This window comes from Cryptomeria japonica, chromosome 4, assembly GCF_030272615.1.
Source record: "Cryptomeria japonica chromosome 4, Sugi_1.0, whole genome shotgun sequence".
NCBI lineage: Eukaryota > Viridiplantae > Streptophyta > Pinopsida > Cupressales > Cupressaceae > Cryptomeria > Cryptomeria japonica.
Window position 1 is genome coordinate 239,862,762 of NC_081408.1, and position 18,301 is coordinate 239,881,062.

The 18,301-nt window shown below is 34.2% G+C and overlaps 2 protein-coding genes across 2 annotated transcripts; both read right to left on the reverse strand.

The window, feature by feature from the left end:
* Window positions 1-9,206: 9,206 nt before the first annotated feature.
* Window positions 9,207-11,460, reverse strand: LOC131875443 (cytochrome P450 716B1-like). Its single transcript, XM_059219756.1, has 3 exons — window positions 10,141-11,460; window positions 9,826-10,013; window positions 9,207-9,752 (listed from the first exon to the last, which is right to left on the reverse strand). Exon 1 carries the CDS (start codon window positions 11,153-11,155, stop codon window positions 10,220-10,222), a length of 936 nt encoding a protein of 311 aa, XP_059075739.1. The 5' UTR covers window positions 11,156-11,460; the 3' UTR covers window positions 9,207-9,752; window positions 9,826-10,013; window positions 10,141-10,219.
* Window positions 11,461-16,435: 4,975 nt separating this feature from the next.
* Window positions 16,436-18,265, reverse strand: LOC131065503 (cytochrome P450 716B1). The gene is made up of 3 exons (XM_058000002.2): window positions 17,154-18,265; window positions 16,868-17,055; window positions 16,436-16,790 (listed from the first exon to the last, which is right to left on the reverse strand). The coding sequence occupies exons 1-3, from the start codon at window positions 18,238-18,240 to the stop codon at window positions 16,497-16,499; spliced, it is 1,569 nt and encodes a 522-aa protein (XP_057855985.2). The 5' UTR covers window positions 18,241-18,265; the 3' UTR covers window positions 16,436-16,496.
* Window positions 18,266-18,301: the final 36 nt, after the last annotated feature.

Sequence of the window (18,301 nt, forward strand, 5' to 3'; positions counted from 1 at the left end):
TTTCCAAATTTTGTTTCAAATTTTTTATACTTGTAACTCTTGTAATTTACCATCTTCCTCATGTCAGTATCTTCATCTCTCAAATGCAATTTAGCCAACTCCCCGCATGTTCCACAAATTCCTTTTATGCAATTTATTTGCCCAAATGCATTATCATCTGATTTATCACATAAGATGGATGCTATGGATTGACTTGTTCGTTTAGGAGGAGATTTTTCATAACCATTTCTATCTTCTCTAATATTTCAAAACACCTGATAGTACAGATCAAATTAGATGTGATAATGACAACAACAAGTTTCGAAGAATTTGTTTACCTTCACATAATATGGCCTTAACCATTGAAACATGGTTTGTCCAATCTTTATATGAGGGTTTGTTTTAATAAACAACACATACATTTCATGTTTTGTTGTGTCTAACCAATGTTTTATATGGAGATCATAACGATCAGGGTCAATCCTTTGCTTGATAACATCCCTATTGTTTGATGAAGGACGAGTATTATCATTCCAAAAACTTGTCATGAAGTTCCTAACAACATATTCAATTCTATCAGAACGAGGAGCTCTAAACATAATTGCCCAATTCCCTTCTGAGATAGTATCATCCAAACTCTTTCTCCTTTTCACATATTTTGATATTGTCCTTCTACTAAAACCAAACTCAGATGACAGTGAAGAGATTTGTCTTTTTTAAGGCAATCTTTCATTTACTAAAGATGTCAACATCACTCTTCTTGAAATGGTCTTATCTACTGTTCGATATTTTTTACCAATGTTCACGAAACCTTTCTTAACATTATCAACAATAGATTTTTGTAGCTGAGAAGTTTTCCTCTTTTGACTTGTTGTATCTATACCCAACAATTTCAGTGGATCTATTAAGCCTTTATGAGTAAGTACAATTGATAACAATTGAGCTTTCTCTAGTGTAGTATGAAGATTGTTGAAATGAGACATTACTTATTTCTCACTTTTATTCATTGACCTCCTTTTAGTATGTCTAAGTTCTTCACTAAAATGTTTCAACTCATCCACATCCATTTCAAGTAAATGATCTAAATTTTTATAAGAAATATTTATCTTCACCTGTTTAGCTAGATCCACAATATGCTCATCCATACTGGTGGTAGGAGGTAAAGAGCTTGACCCCTCTCCTTCAACCTCCATTGGTTCAACCTGGGCAAGCTCCTCCCTAAGTTCATCAACTATATTGTGTTCTTCAACAAGTTCATTTGCCTCAACTCCCACTTCAGAACTCCCTTCTTCTCGAGCCCGTTCTGCACAAAATTTTAAGATGACAGAGAATATTTTTAATGCAATGGAATTCCAAGTTTAATTTGAAACCAAATTTTCAAGTCATTTAATAAGACCTAGAAATATTATGTCATAATAGGTGGACTATTATGTCATATTTAAGACCTATTATTGCATAATAGGTCTTAATATCACATGTAATAGACCTCCTAATACCTGCATAATATAGGTCTTAAGGGGACTCTTGAGTATAATGTGAAATTTTTTTTCATATGTCCAGTCATATAAAGAGAACCTATTATGACATAACAGGTTCTAAATTTATGTCATATTTAAGAGCTATAATCACATAATAAGTCCTAATATCACATAATAGGCCTTATTATTACTTAATATGACCACGTGTGCAAAAACATGTCACATTAATATACTTGACTCCCCTTAAGACATATATAATGTGATATTAAAGGACCTATCACATGCAATTAAGTAGGTTTTAAATATGATATAAGTTAGAACCTATTATGACATAATAGGTCTTATTAATTATGATTTAATACATGACCATGTATGCAAAAACATTTCACATTATACTTGACTCCCCTTAGGACCTATATTATGCAAATATTAGGACCTATTATGTATGTGATATTAGGACCTAAATTATGCAATAATAGGTCATTAATTTATCACATGTACATAATAAGCCCTAATATCTCATAAATAAAGGTCTTAAGGCCCGGACTCAAGTATATAATGTGAAATGTTTTTGCATACATGGTCATGTTATTATCATAATAAGACCTATTATGTCATATTTAAGATAGGCATTATCACATATAATAGGTCTTAATATCACATAATAGGTCCTAGTATCACATATTATAGGTTTTAAGGGGACTCAAGTATAATGTGAAATATTTTTGCATACACTTGAAAACAAAAAAGACACAATGTTTGTTTGTTTGAAAGTGTTTGATTGTTTTGATCATGCAAGCACAAATCCTATGGCTGGACGAGACAATAGTTGTTGGATCTTACTTGGGGGGTTACCCTGAGCTACACAATTCAGAGTGGATACTTAGGTGCTTGACCTCACGAGCTCCTCTCCATGACACTCACTTCTCCGGGGCAGCCAATCACCAGTCCCCACGAAAGCTCCATGTTGCCAACTTTGTATCTCTACTAAGAACCACCCTCCTGCACCAACAACTAAAAGGTTTTTAGATTCTAACACAAAAGGTGTCTAGTAAGGTCATCCGTTCGGGTGGCTATAATCAGCAGCATGTTACGCTCCGTTAAATGGAAGGCCTCCCAGCCTATAGAGGTTGCACTCTATAGGGTTTATGGGGAGTCATAACGCTGTTATAGAAACATGTAACACCCATTTCTTGCAACTTTCATCACAAACACATTTATTTATAGTGGCTTGGAAGAGCTTGGCTTTAGCTTGTTACCACTTTGGGTCGTTCCCTCTCACCGAGCCTTAAGGGCTACTCGGGAGGTAGACCCCTTTCTAAGGATAAAACAAAAAGAGCCTATTGCTCAAGACACAAAAGACAAGTTTGTTAATTTTAGAGCACTAATTGAAGTGTTTGTTAAACTATAAAGACACATGATTTCAAAATGTAAATTAAATTATATATTTATGGACTATCTAAATTAAATTATAAATTATAAATTATAAATGGGAAAGAGAGGGGTCCTAAAGATCTAAATTTTTAATTAAAACCATGATCTATTACAAATAGACTTAAGGGGGGAGAGAAAATGTCAATTACACAACAAGCAAGTTAATGGAATTTGAAATGCAAATACACATAAAATTTCAAATTATAACATAATTATTTTTAATTAAAATGAGATTATTTTTAATCCTACTATTTCCAATTGATTTAATAAAAATAACATCATTTGGAATTAATTAAGATAGAATTATTATATAAATTAAATTAATTTAATTTAATTAATATTATTTAAAATAATTTTCATAAAAATATTAGATAAAAAATATTTAACTAATACTAACAAATAAACACAATTTTCGGTATGTAATACATATAAAATTAAATAGAAATAAAAATAAAAATACATACTTGCATTATGATATCTTTGCCTTCTTTGTTCTCGATATCTTTGTTTCGTTTCGAGTGAATAATTTCTTGAAGTCTTATTTTTCCTTCTCTTCTTGTTCCCCATAACCTTCACATATCTTCAAATTATTGCCCTCAAAATAACTTTCAAATGTCTTCTTTCATCCAAAAATGTGAATTGTTTTGATCATTTGTGTGTGAAAAAATGAAAAAAAATTATGTATATTTATATGACTGTACAAAAATGTTTAATTTTTTTTTTGGGTCAGCTAAGGTTCGAACGAACGCCGATAGTTACAAAAGGTCAGGTTTGTTCGAACCCGGTCGTTACATGAAATTGCACGTCATTATTTTGCTAGGGGGGTTCAAGTGAAGGGCGGTCCAATCGAACCCCTTAGGGTTCGATCAGACACCCTTCGCTCGAACCATTGTTCATTCGAACCCCCTTTTTAGAGATCTCTCCTCAAATTCTTCAGAGTTCTAAGAAATTTTTGCCTTCAGACCTCTGGTTCAATGCACAAATGAAAGAATCTTGATAACCCAAAAATATAAGATGGTAGTGCTCGGAGCAAGCTTTCCAACAAGTATAATTATATTACATTGTGAATTTATTATGTTCTTGTTCTTTTAATTTTATGGAATATTGGTTTTTCACCGAACATGAACTTCTCTGTTCAACGCATTGGGAAAAATAGGAAAGTATTTAAAAAAATTCTGAAAAATATCTATGCCCCAGGTATTCATGTCTTCTTTCTAACAAAAAAAAAATAAAAATCGATATATATATATATATATAACAAGTTATGTGTTCAAACCTAGACCTATGTCTAAATTATAACTAGTTGGACTTCAAAACTTAATAAAATGAAAAATATTCAACATATCACAATCAAACTAGCAACAAGCAAAAGATATTGATGTTACAAACCAAAATTTGAAAGAATTGAGTTTTTATCATTTATAGGAAAAAAGTTATGCGTTTCGGGAGGCACATCACTCTTTAAAAATGTAGTTTGCTATTAAAAACTACTTTTCGAGGGAGATGGAAAACTTTTTAAAAAAATCTTCAAAAAAATTTGAAAAAATATATATTTAGAATCTACAAACAAAATGTTACAAATCACTAATTTACATCATCTTCAAATTCTTAATAGTTTAAAAGTTATAGTTGTCGTAAGTTGAAGATTATTCTAAAAATGTTCATCTTAGTGTCAAAAGTGGCAGCTATTATTGTGAGTTCAACCTCCTCCATAACCTTATTGGGGTTATCATTCTTCTCTTCATCCTCCACCTGGAAATCTTCATCTTTAGGGTTATTTTTCAAATCATCTTCCTCATCAAGTTCTTAGATTTCTCGGAGGGGGGAATTAACTTGTTTAAACTCATTTTTCTCATAATTAATTCTCCCTTTATCCCGAAGATGAGCCGAACTTCTTTCCCCCAAGCCACGCTCATACTTCTCCCGATTGTCATATTTTTCTTCTTCTTTCTCTGAGTTATGCAGCTCTAATTCAATGGTGATACTCAACCCAATTGAGTCACTGTTGGTCTTCTTTGCTTTTCTCGGGGTGTTTTTGGGGGTTTCACGCTTTCGTATATTAGGGTTAATATCAATAAAAGCTAATTCCAAGGAGTCCTTTTCAAGGACAACAACTGAAACAGTAGAAATGGTTATCATAGAATCAACAGGGCTGATAGAGTTGTGGGTTTTCAGAATTGAGGGCGGTAGTTTAGGAGTTTTAGCATAAAACTTCTTGGAGCTACGAACACTACCAGATGTCGGGGCAAGACCACTAACAATTGGGGAATGGTCAACAACAAATTTGTACATCAAGTAAATGAGACCTTGATGGAGTGGAGGATTCACCCCATTTTGAATACATGTTTTAAGGGAGGAAAAGAGAAAGAAGGACATTAATTTTTTGCATATTCCTAACATGGTTGAGGATAGGGAAGTGGTACCCATGCACAGTTGGGTATTGCCCCTCAAGAGTAAAATACCTCATAATATAATAACTAATCAGTGGATAGGGTTGAGGTAAAGAAAAATGATCATACCCATTTTGGAGACACACTGGTTTCTCACCCTTCCTGAAAAATATCCTCATAAACTTCTTCTAATGCCCCGCACTCTTCCTTTCCACTAGTTGTCCATCGTTCTGAAGACTAGTAACCTCTACAATGTATTCAAAAGTAACAATGAAGGAGATTCTACCAACCATGACCTTCCCATTCTGCCAAGAGTTGCAGACCCTGGCAAAGATCTCCTTGTTGTAGCCTTTAATCACTAAGAAGAAAGAGGTAAAACCCGCTTCATGAAAAATACCCCACAACTCCTTATTATCTCTAAGTCCTTCATAATTTTTAGGTTCAATGCATTTGAGAGGGCCCCCTATTTCTGAATTGGTATGAGCAATGGGAACAACGATTCTGTGAAAGGGGCTAGACAAAAGATTACAAATTTTCCTTCTCTTGCTACATTTGGAAGATAAGTTTTTAAAATTATCAAACCATAATTTAATCTTCCTAAGGTCCTTTCATGTGCAACACCTGTTGAAATCATTAGTCATAAACGTAGCGTAAAAATCTAAGTTTCTCCTTGTCTTTATCATGAAAGCCAAAACTTTCTTGATCCAAGAGTAATCATCAACTAGAGCCATCATACTCACATTGGGAAACGTTTTGTCCACACCATAGACCATATAAGCTTGTGTAGGGGTCCACCATATAAAAACCATATTGAAAAAAGTTCATCAAGGTACAAAATTTGAAAAAACCAATACTCCAGCCAAGAATATCCTCATCCCACTCTTTTTTCTGACTTTGAATTTTCCTATGAAGGAAAAGGCCCCCCACCTTGGTGGGCCCAATGAGCATTTAAAAAAAAAAAAGGAGTGCGCACATTAAACATTTTGAAGAAACTCAAACTAGCTTCTCTATTCCATTTCCCGCCTTCTTTTTTAGGTTCTTCTTTCCTGTGCGCTCGGATTTATTTCAGCTCTCTAGAGTTGTTCTCAAATTTGAAAACCTGCCAATCCAACATATTGAGGCTTTGATTCACTATATGGTCAGATGACGTATTACCTTATCTGTATACATATTGTATTCTAATTTCATCAAAAGTTCTATCAACCATTTACATCTACCAATAATCTCTTTGATTTCCCACAGAGGAGAGGTGACATTTTTGAGACAGTTGACTATGAGTTTAGAATCTCCTTCCAGATTGACTTTCTTCTGGTGATGTCAGAAAGACATTGCAGACCCATCCAAGGCACCCATGCTTCCACCTTGTTGTTAGTGGTAGTACCTAAACCAAATCCATACCCCACAACTAAGAAACCTTTGTGATCAAGGATCAATCCTCTTGCCCTTGAGATTCCCAAACTACCTTTAGAGAAACCATCAAAGTTGGATTTAATCCATCCAACATTCGAGGCTAGCCACCAGCACGAGGTTCTTAGGATCATTTTTTGCCAATTTATATTAAAAAAATTATGTCGAATTCCCCAAATCTGTTTTAGTCTTAGATCCAGTAGAGAGGGGAGGATTTTGGTGAAGCCAATAGCATTCACATTCACATTTTCTTTAATCTATTGTATGAATATATTGGCAATAATTTTGCTACTTCTCTTCTCTTCTCTGAATATCATGTTGTTGCATTCTTTCTAGATGTTCCAAGCAATAAAAGGGGGGATTTTCTACCATATGCTCTTAGCAATCTGGTGGGAGTAGGGGGAAAATTATCATTCCTCATTGAATTATTTGAAAGATTTAAGTTGCACCCAATAAGTGTTAATATTCCTCCATATTTCATTCCATATTTCATGAGAAAAGTTACAATGTAGGAAGATGTGATCAATACTTTCAGAGTCCATATAACAGAGTTCACACCTACTGACCAAAGAAACCCCCCTTTTATTTAGGTTATCCATAGTAAGAATTCGACCATGAGCAGTCGCCCACCAGAAATAGTTAATTTTAGGAATTAAACCCTTTATCCATATAGCTTTCCATAAACCTTCTCTGTTATTGTTATCCTCCAAAAGGTGATAGACAGACTTAACAGTGAACTTGCCAAAATTACTCCATTTCCAAATCCAATCATCCTCCCCCCTAGGAGTGTAAAGAGAGCAGTTAGGTAGAATGGAAGAGAGGTCAGCAACTTCCTTCAATATTATACTTTTGAAGGATGGGTGCACATCCGGATCAGAGGAGATGAGTCTGCTCAAATCAATCCAGGATTCAAGACCCTGGTTCCAAGTTAGGAGGTCATTCACTTGTCCCCCAAGACAACAATTTAGAAACTTCTTGATATTGTTTAGATGTGGGAGAGAATCCAGAGGTTGTCCCTGCACCCAATTGTCTTTCCAGAACATCATATTTCTTCCATTACCTATAATTACCTTCCCATTTCTTCTGATGTCCTGTCTTGTTTTAGCCACATTGTTCCAAATGGTTGAGCCCATGGGGAGCTCCTCTTGATAAATAAATGTATTGCGACTTGACATGTCAATTTAATTCAAAGAAAGATGTTTGTTGATTATTGATAATTAAATAATATTATGATTAACATGTGGAATCTCATTGATCTATTAAATTTGTAACATCTCAATGGTCTTCTAAATTTTCTTTTTGTTTTTTACTTGTTTTCTATGTTTTATTAACCTATGATTGCACCATATAAATAGAATATATCTCATTAGAGTCTCTATCTATGAATGCATTAAAGAGAGTATTGTGTTAACATTTACAATGATACTAACATATACATAGTTATTGCATCATCATACTCTTTTGAACACCAATGAATCAATCTACAAGATCTTAATCACCATAAAGAAAAGATACATATTTCCTCTCCTTCAATTATAATTTCTACTAATGGTTTTGAGCACCACCCTTTTCTATGCACCATGCTTTCCACTAGAAAAGAGGTAAATAACTATCTAGTGACTAAAAGTCTATTGTTGAAGGTTAAAATTGTTTGTAGAATACAACAACATGTGTACATTTCTACTAATGGTTTTGAGCACCACCCTTTTCTATGCACCATGCTTTCCAATAGAAAAGAGGTAAATAACTTTCTAGTGACTAAAAGTCTATTGTTGAAGGTTAAAATTGTTTGTATAGTACAACTACATGTGTACTTAAGAACCTTAATCTAGCATATATTTTTCTATTCTTTCAAAACTCTATTATGATACATATAATATCTCCTCGATACATTAAATTTCATCTTATGCTTTTATCCAATTATTTCTTGGTACATTGAAATAAAAAAGATAAATTTATATAAAGGAGATGACCATGGATATAACATGCTTTGAAATATATATATAATTCAAAATTACTTTTTTCAATTGAAGTAAGTGTGATATAAGAATACAAGAACATTTTTATAACAACTAACATCACTCTAGAAAACTATAATTCACTAAAAAACATAAAAAAAAGAGATTGAAAATAGAATTTGATTATTTAGAGGGGATACAACAAATTCTAGTGGTAAATAACCGAGGATGGATACTAGTGAGAAAAAAATAGTATTTTAGTGACAACACAAAGATAATGTTAGCTACATTTCAAATACCTCTACAACAACTTGCACATTGTCCATTCAAATTTAGTAATAAGAAAAAAATAAATAAATAAATTTATAATTATTATGTGCACCAAATTGTTTTTTATTATGTGATATCAATTTTCTTTTATTTCTCACTTCATTTTCTTAAAATGATTTATACTATATAATATACTAAGTTTAACGTATCACCCTTTTATAATTATTTTAAAAATTGTAAAACTTCTTACAAAATATAAACTTCGATATCAATGATAAACAATAATAACATGTTTTAAAACCTGACATCATGCATAGCCTACTAATTTACAATAGATAACTGATTTTTTCTATGTCGAAAAATATAATTCCTATCAAAAATCTTATTCTAAGATATGAACATCGTATATCACGTGAAATGGGGACCATAAAACATTATACTGATGGCTATTTTATTGTCCTATACATATCAACCTGTTTAAGCTACTCACAAAACACTATAACAATGTCCATTTTATCTTCTTTCATACACATCGACTTTGTTTAGGCTACTGGTTTAAGTATCAAAGGCAAACCATGTTCGGGTTGAGGATTGAAGGAGACGCTAATGGGTTCATCGACCTCCACCAAATCCCACTTGTATCTCAGAACAAAATGATAGAGAAATACTTCCATTTCTATCTTTGCAAATTCATTTCCTGGACATATTCGATTTCCTTGTCCAAAAGGGATGTTGGAAAACGGCTCATGTCGCTCATTGAAGCGATCTGGAGCAAATTCTTTTGGATTGTCAAAGTACTCCTCCTTGGTGCTTGTTTGTCTGATAGAGTAATGAACCTGCAATCATGAATTTTAAAACTAAGAATTATAACTTCTTTTACAGATAAAAAATAAAGAAGTAAATACCCACCTTCCACCCCTTTGGAATGGTATAACCACCATATACAACGTCTACTTTCGCTTGCTTGAATCCTCCAATTACAGGAGACACAACACGCATCCCTTCTGCTATTACATTTCTCAAGTATTCCACACCTTTAATCTCGTCCCAAGTAAGAGGTTCTCCTACTTTCTTGCTATCTCTGAGCTTTTCACAATCTGAATTGTCTCAATATAATATAGAGTATTAGGTTAAGAATACGAGAATTTTCAACAGTAAAATTTTAAATAATCTTCTAACCTCATTTGATATTTGAAATATCAGAATATGGAGCACAATTAGTACCTTTACGAAGGCGTTGTACTACGTGTGGCGAGAGAGCGAGGTGCTTAAGAATTGTGGCCAAAGCGGAGGCTGTAGTATCCTAACCCCCAGTGAAAAAACCCATCACGTTGTCTGCAATCTCCTCGTCGCTCAGGCAAGAGTCGATCCCCGCCTTTTGCGTCCTCAAAACCATGTCCAAAAAGTTTTCCTCCTCTTCTCCACTTTTGCTCAAGGAGGTTTTACGCAGATGGATCAACTGAGCAATTTGAGCAACAATGGCGGCGCGAGAGCGCTTGGCCTTGCCAAAGGCCGTCCAGGGAAGATCGAGAGGGTGAGAAAGAAAACCCTTGTTGAAATGGTGAAAGTGCCGCCTAAAGCTCTCCAACCCTTCTCCAGCCTTTAACCCCAAAAAATACTCCGCCGTCGCACACAGCGTCATTTCCCTCAATTTGCTATGGGCGTGGATTATTTGGCCAGGACGCCAGTCGGAGTCCAGATGGTGCAACACAAGCCTTTCAAACCTCCCAACTGAGTTTTTCAGCGTTTCGATCCCCATAATGGAGTGTATAATCCGGCGCATCCTTTTATGGTCGGCACCCTGGGAAGTAACCATGGCGTGCTCTCCGATCAGAACTCTGAAAGATTTTGGCCAGCTGTTTCTGAACAGCTTGTTTTCGTTGATTAGGACGAACTTGTTGGCCTGGGCTCCCAACATGACCACAGTGGGGCTTCCCAGAATATGGGTAGTGAAAATCCCCCCGTGCTTAGCATATCGCGTATCGTACCACACGTCCAGATCTAGCAGGTTACGCCATGATCTCAGATAGTCGAGGGATTCTCCCAAATAAGGGATTCCAATCCGTCCTGGAGGTAAGGGAGGCATGTTTCTTGTAGCATTCAGTCTTATGGCTGCCCAGAGAATGGGAGCATAAAATATTGCAGATGCATATGCCATGGCAACCACGATACAGGCAACTGTTGCAGCTGCTCCGATGGAGATCCAGCTGCCGTCGTATGGAATCCATGCCACAGACATCTTCCACAATGCGATGGAAGATATTTTAACTTGGAAATATGAGAAATATTGAGCTTTAGTTCATGAATTTTTACACTTTACCGGAGCGTTTATATGGCTCAATGAGGTCATTGGTCTGGCGGTGGGAAGATAGTATTGAGCGTGGATGAGTAGAGGGCGTGCAATGGAGATCATAATGATTCGTGTTGGAATATAACTTTAATTACTCCAGATAATGTTTCCTCCAGTATGGATCATAGCATTTTCCTTCCAGACTACGAAAACCATGAAATGACGTTTTCGTCATTTTCTCAAACATAGATTAAAAGCACCGTTTAGGAAAATATCCGTGATTACAGAAGTATGCTAATCCAAAATATGGAGAAAGTTTTTGCCAGTCTTATTAGTGTCGATACTAGTGATCAACGCCGGCTGTAGATTAACTGGTGGACTGTGTCACGATTACAGTATATATATATTTAGCTCTAGTGAATTATTTTCCACAATCTTCAAGTGGTTTATATGGGGCAGCGAGTGGGACAATCTAACCCACTCCGTATAAGGCTGGGCATTGAAATTATTGTTGTCGTTCCTGGATCGATATCTGACGTTGCAGAATCAATGTGTCACATCAATTGTGTTGAATACTGTAGCTTGAATGGTGTTCTTGCTTTGGCTTTTTTTCATCTCTCTTCTAGAAGCGTCTAGATAAGAACTAATAAATGCTTGATTAGATTGCAGTCGGTGTGGTGCTTTGTAAGAGATTTAATCATTGAGTTTAGGTTTGAAATCTATAGAAAGAAAGAAATTTATTTTAATGTTCACGAGATTTATTTTAAGGTCAGTGTCTATACTCTGACTTTTTGAATCATGGCATCCCACAAGACCACATTTCTTTTAGGAATTCGATCAAACTGGTTCACGTCCCTTGTATGTGCTTCCGCATTTTGCATGCATGTCTTATCAGAGCATTTCACGTCCCTTGTCTGTGCTTCCACATTTTTCTTCCTTGGCTGCGATGACAACATTCCATGAGGCTCTCTCTCTCTCTCTCTCGTGATCGAACTCTTTACTAGCACCTACTAAACTTAAGGCAGGGCGGGAGCGATTTTGAATTTGGTTTGGATTATAGGCGGGAACTGGGTAGTTGGCTACTAACCGCAACTGTTAACGGGGCCGGTGAAGAGAATGGACGGAATGGACCCCATACGAGAAACCTAAGGGTTGCAGTCAACGCTTCGAGTGTGCTCGTTAAGCCCGGCCCTAGTTGACTATGCAACCATTCCTTGTAATTTTGAGTAGGAAATCACTACGAAAAATAAAATAACAATAGAATAATAATAGATACATGGTAGATCCATAAGTGACTATAAAATTTAGAGAAGTACCTTCTATTACGGACGCGGTTAATGTGGTTCCAAAACAGCTGACTAACCTTTGTGTTATACACAGTTTAAAAATGAAAGACAGATTGTTTTGTTAAGCATGGCCGAGATCTGTAATTTTCGACTTGTCCTTGTATTATGTAGAAATCATGATATTTTTGGAGCCAGATTAGCACCTTCTATCACTAGCTATAGAGACTTTTCGATAGATCACGACTTCCACTAGATGTTTGGCCATCACCTTTTTGGCTAACGGTCAATAATCATGAAACCAACCTATCTTTCTCACTCTCACCTCTATTGAAGACCTTTGTTGTTGGAGATCCATGCACAAGAAAGAAAGGAGGTAATATTAAATTGTGCATGAGATGAAAAAGGAGTGTAGGGAAAAGAAGAAAGTCATTCCATGGTAAGAGAAAGGGTAGTGACTAAAGTACTAGGAAGCATTAGGAAAAATGGAGGTGGCCTCTTGCTTTATTGTATGGTAGTAAGTACTAAAATATTGGCAAGCATAAGGAAAAATGGAGGTGGCTTCTTGATTTATTGTATGGTTTGTTTTATATACAAAATCAAATAATTTGGAGCATAAGTGGTGATAATGATAAGAGCCATATTAAATTATTTTGGGAACTTAAGTTTTGGCTCACTTCTTTAATTTTTTTAAACTCTAATTCTTCATAAATGGTTCTTTTCCTCTGAACCTCAATGTCACAAATCATACTTTTCTAGGTGATGTTGGCTAGGTATATATTGGATTTTTTCAATAGTCTAGCCATGCTTAAAAGACAGGGTACTAAGCCCCCTTTTTTTAATGAAATATAAAAAAGATATAATAATAATTAAAATTATGCATATAAATATTTGGAAGATTGCAGTATGGAGTTATATATTGTCCTTGCATAATAATAGTTCCATGTAAATAGCAATCATAATTAACATAGTGAAAAGTTTAATTAATAATTTATACCCATTGCAATTGAAGCATTAATAGAATATATGTTATTCATCATTATGTAAGCTAGTACATGTGTGTGTTTGTTCTTGAAGGAGATAAGAACTTGAATTGTTTCATCATGTTGTGTATAGTGTGTGTTCTTGAAAGAGATATAAGTTGAATTATTTTATCATATTATATAAGATAGCCTAATATGTTATCGATTAAGTTATGAAGGCATGTGAACAATATTCCTAGAGTAATGAAATTATTATCTAATAGTTCAATTTCCACCACTTGCAACCAATTGAATAAGGATGGACAAATATGTAGTGTAGGTTCAGTATTTAATTTTACTATTACATTTAATTTAAAAATATAAATTAAATAGTGATAGTCCTCAATAATTAACGTGTATGAGTTAAATCCTCAGCCTATGGATGCAAAATAAGATCTTATATCCCCATATCATAATTCTTAGAACATAAATGGGTTTATATATAGTTTAAATAAGAGATTTGAATGATTGAGTTTATATTACTTTTGTTGCAATAAAATTTAGAATGTCAAATGTGTTTAAGATCTAGGTTTAATGATAGAAAATGATCCTCGTCTTACAATATAGAACCCAAACACACATTGAATGTGATAAAAAACACTAATGAAAAAAGAATACAAAGTTTTTCTCCGAAAAAAAATATTTCTAACTTAGATGTATTCCTACCTGCTTCCACATGCCTTGCACACTTTTTCTAGTAGTTGATAATTATATCCACAAAGGATCCATTATGTTTCTCAAAACACATCCATCGCAAATTCCTTCTCTTAGCTTGCAATGTACTATTATTGGTTTTCGTATCATTGCGTGTTCTCTTGCTAGAAATATTATTCTGAGTGCTAAACCCACAATTCAACTTGAATGGTGAAAAGCCCTCACAATCTCGGTGTCTAGTTTTTCAGCAAACTCATTATGTGCAATGAATAGTAATTGTTCTAATACAAAATTTGGGAGAAATATGCTCTATTTGTTTTATTAATGAATAGTGGAAAGCATGCTTAAATAGGATTTTTAGTTAGTACAATTGCAATTGAATAATCATAGAGCATAGTAGAAAAATAAACATTGTAATAAGTGAAGCTACACTAACAAATAGAGTTAAATAGGTTTTAGGATATTTTTTTCTAGATTAGTTCAAAATTAAGGTTTCCTATATCAAGGACAAATGTGTATCTATGAACCTTGGTATTGCATAAATTATTTTGTATTCATTGAAAACCTTTTTTGTCATATATCTAATAGATTTTCAATACATTACATCTCTTCTTAAGACTTTATCTAAATATTTATAGATACATTATATTACAAATAATAAATTTGTTAAGGGTAAATTATAATATAGTTGAGATGATTGTTCGTAATATTCCTTGACATATAAGTGTAAAAATAATATATTTAAGTAAGCATGATATAAGAATAGAATATTTGGTTTAATGCTAAAATTTTTACAAACAAAAGATTAAAAAATAGACTTTGAATATGTAGATGGGTGATCCCACAATACTAGGTTACACTTTTTGGTACTTTTGTTGAAATCATATATTTTTTAAGAAAATATAATGATTTAATCCTTGAGAGGTTCAATTTGAAGTAGTTAATTGAAGAGAGTTAGATCAAATTCTCTTAGATAAAAATCCCTTGGATAGAACCTCTACTCTTAAATCATACCTACAATTGTGTCTCCTTAGCACCTATCAAAATGCCGATAAAAAACAATTTTACATTAGTTTTTTGGGGGTCAAATGAATTCATTTAGAATTTTTATTTTTAAAGTATTTTAGTCCTTATTATAAGATTTCCAAATAGTATAATTTTTTATATGTTTAATTTCATTGATATATTTATGTTTAATTTCTTATGAATGTAGAGTTTTTTATGGAATATTAAGGATTGTGTTTCACACATGTGAAAATATTAAAAAATAGAAAAAAAATGTAAACAATATCTTTTCCATAGGTATTGATATCATCATTTCAACACAACAAGAATAAATTAATTAAAATGAATACAAATAAAGTTGTACATTATGAAATATACCTCTGTCCAAATTACAATTATTCTGACTTAAAAAATTAACAAAAAAATATATGTAACAAAAAATTATGAATAAATATTCATCCACTAGATATTGGTGCGAATAATCCTTATTTAAAATTGAGAATTTCTTTCTTTCTATAAAAAGTGTTATGCATTACAAAATAAATTTCACTTCTGAAAAATGTTGATTACTAAAAATATTAAGTTATTAAAAGTTACACAAAAATATGGAGAGGTCATTTTTTATTATTTAAAAAAATATCTATTTAGAATCTATATGAAAAATCTTAGAAATCAATAGTTTAGTTCATCTTCAAATTTTTAATGGTTTAGTTGTTTTAAGTGTTAGAAAGTAAAGATCTGATGGAAAATGTTGATTTTAGTGTCAAGTTTGGCCAAAAAGTGTAACCGAATATTATGGGGATCACTTAGTACATTCCAACAAATCAAAGAAGTAAATAATCAAAAGATGGATACAACTGAGAGAAAAATGAGTATCCCAAATACAACTTAATGACAATGTTGTCTAGATTTAAAAATCTTCTATGACAAGCAACACAATATCTATAGAATTAACAATATGTAAAGTTGATTTCCAAATACTTTTTCCTCCCTATTACTTTCTCATTAGAACACACTGAATTTTTTGATGCTTAATCAAATTTTACAAATAATTAAAATACTTTATATTATATAATAGAAAATTTAATAAATACCGTTTCTTAATTTTTTCTACACAAAACAAAACTTCATTGAAAATAAAAATCACAATACTGTTTAGGTCTTAATATTATATTTTTAATAGGTAGTTAAGCTCTACTATGTTAAACAACAAATATCCTTATTAAAAATCTAATATTAAGACCTAAAGAGTATAAGACGTGACATGGGGGACATAAAATACTATATTGATGATCATGTTATTTTCTCCCATACACATCAACTTGTTCACGCTACTGATCTAAGCATCAAAGGTAAACCATGTGTGGGTTGAGAAGTAAAGGAGATACTAATGGGTTCATCAACCTCCACCAATTCCCAATTGTATCTTAGCACTAAATGATAGAGAAATATTTCCATTTCTATCTTTGCAAACTCATTCCCAGGGCACATTCGATTTCCTTGCCCAAAAGGAATGTAGGAAAATGGCTCTTGTGGTTCATTGAAGCGATCTGGGAAAAACTTCTCTGGACTTCGAAAGTACTCCTCTGTATTGCTTGTTTGTCTCATAGAGAAATGAACCTGCAACTCATACATTCCAGAATTTAGACTATGAAAGATTAAAACTCCTGCTTCTACAAATACATATAAATACGCACCTTCCATCCCTTTGGAATGGTATAACCACCATAAGGAATGTCTATTTTTGCTTCTTTAAATCCTCCATTTATAGGTGGCACAATGCGCATTCCTTCTGCTACCACATTACTCATGAATTTCACACTTTTAATTTCATTCCAGGTAAGACGTTCTTCTACCTCCTTGCTATCTCTTAGCTTCTCGCAATCTGGATTGACTCAACATAATAATAAACTTTTAGAAAAATCGAATAATGTAATCTAGAGTACAAAATCTTTATTTAGTGAAATTTTAAGATTCAAGTACCTTTACGAAGGCGTTGTAAGACGTGTGGCGAGAGACTGAGATGCTTAAGAACTGTGGCCAAAGCGGAAGCAGTAGTATCAAATCCCCCAATTAAAAAACCCAACAAGTTGTCTATAATCTCCTCATCGCTCAAGCAAAACTCGCCCCCTTCCTTTTGGGCCCTCAACACCATGTCCAAAAAGTTCTCTTCCTCCTCCCCACGTTTGCCCAAGGAATTTTTACGCAGGTGGATCTGCTTAGCAATTTGAGCAACAATGGCAACTCGAGCGCGCTTGGCCTTGCCAAAGACCGTCCAGGGAAGATCAAGAGGGTGAGAAAGAAGCCCCTTGTTCAAATCATAATAGTTCTGCGTAAAGCTCTCCAACTCTTCCCCTGCCCTCAACCCCATAAAATACTCGGTTGCCACACACAGCGCCATTTCCCTCAATTTGTTGTGGGCGTAGATGACGTGGCCAGAACGCCACTCGGAGTCCAGATGCTGCAGCACAAGTCTTTCAAACCTCGCAACTGACTTCTTCAAATTTTCGATCCCCAGAACAGAGTGTATAATCCGCCGCACCCTTCTGTGATCATCACCCTGGGAACTAGTCATGGAGTGCTTCCCTATCAGAACTCTCAGAGATTTAGGCCACAGGTTTCTGAACAACTTGTCTTCGTTGGTAAGGATAAACTTGTTGGCCTCCGCGCCCAACATAACAACTGTGGGTTTGCCCAGAATATGGGTTTTGAAAATTCCCCCGTGCTTAGCCTTTCGTGTATCATACCACATGTCAAGGCTGTGCAAGTTACTCCACGACCTCATATAGTCGAGAGATTCTCCCAAATAAGGAATTCCAATCTTTCCTGGAGGTAAGGGAGGCATATCTCTTGTAGCTTGCAGTCTTATGGCGGCCCAGAGAATGGGAGCATAAAATATGGCAGACGCAGATGCTATGCCAACCACGACACAGGCAACTACTGCAGCTGTTCCGATGGAGATCCAGCTGCTGTCGTATGGAATCCATGGCACAGACATCTTTCGCAATAGGATCGCAGATTTATCTTGGAAATATGATAAATATCGAGCTTTAGTTAATGGCTCCTTCATTAGTAGATTAGATGGTCAAGTCGTTGAGGTCGATGTTTGTGGGTTTCATTCTCTGAATTAA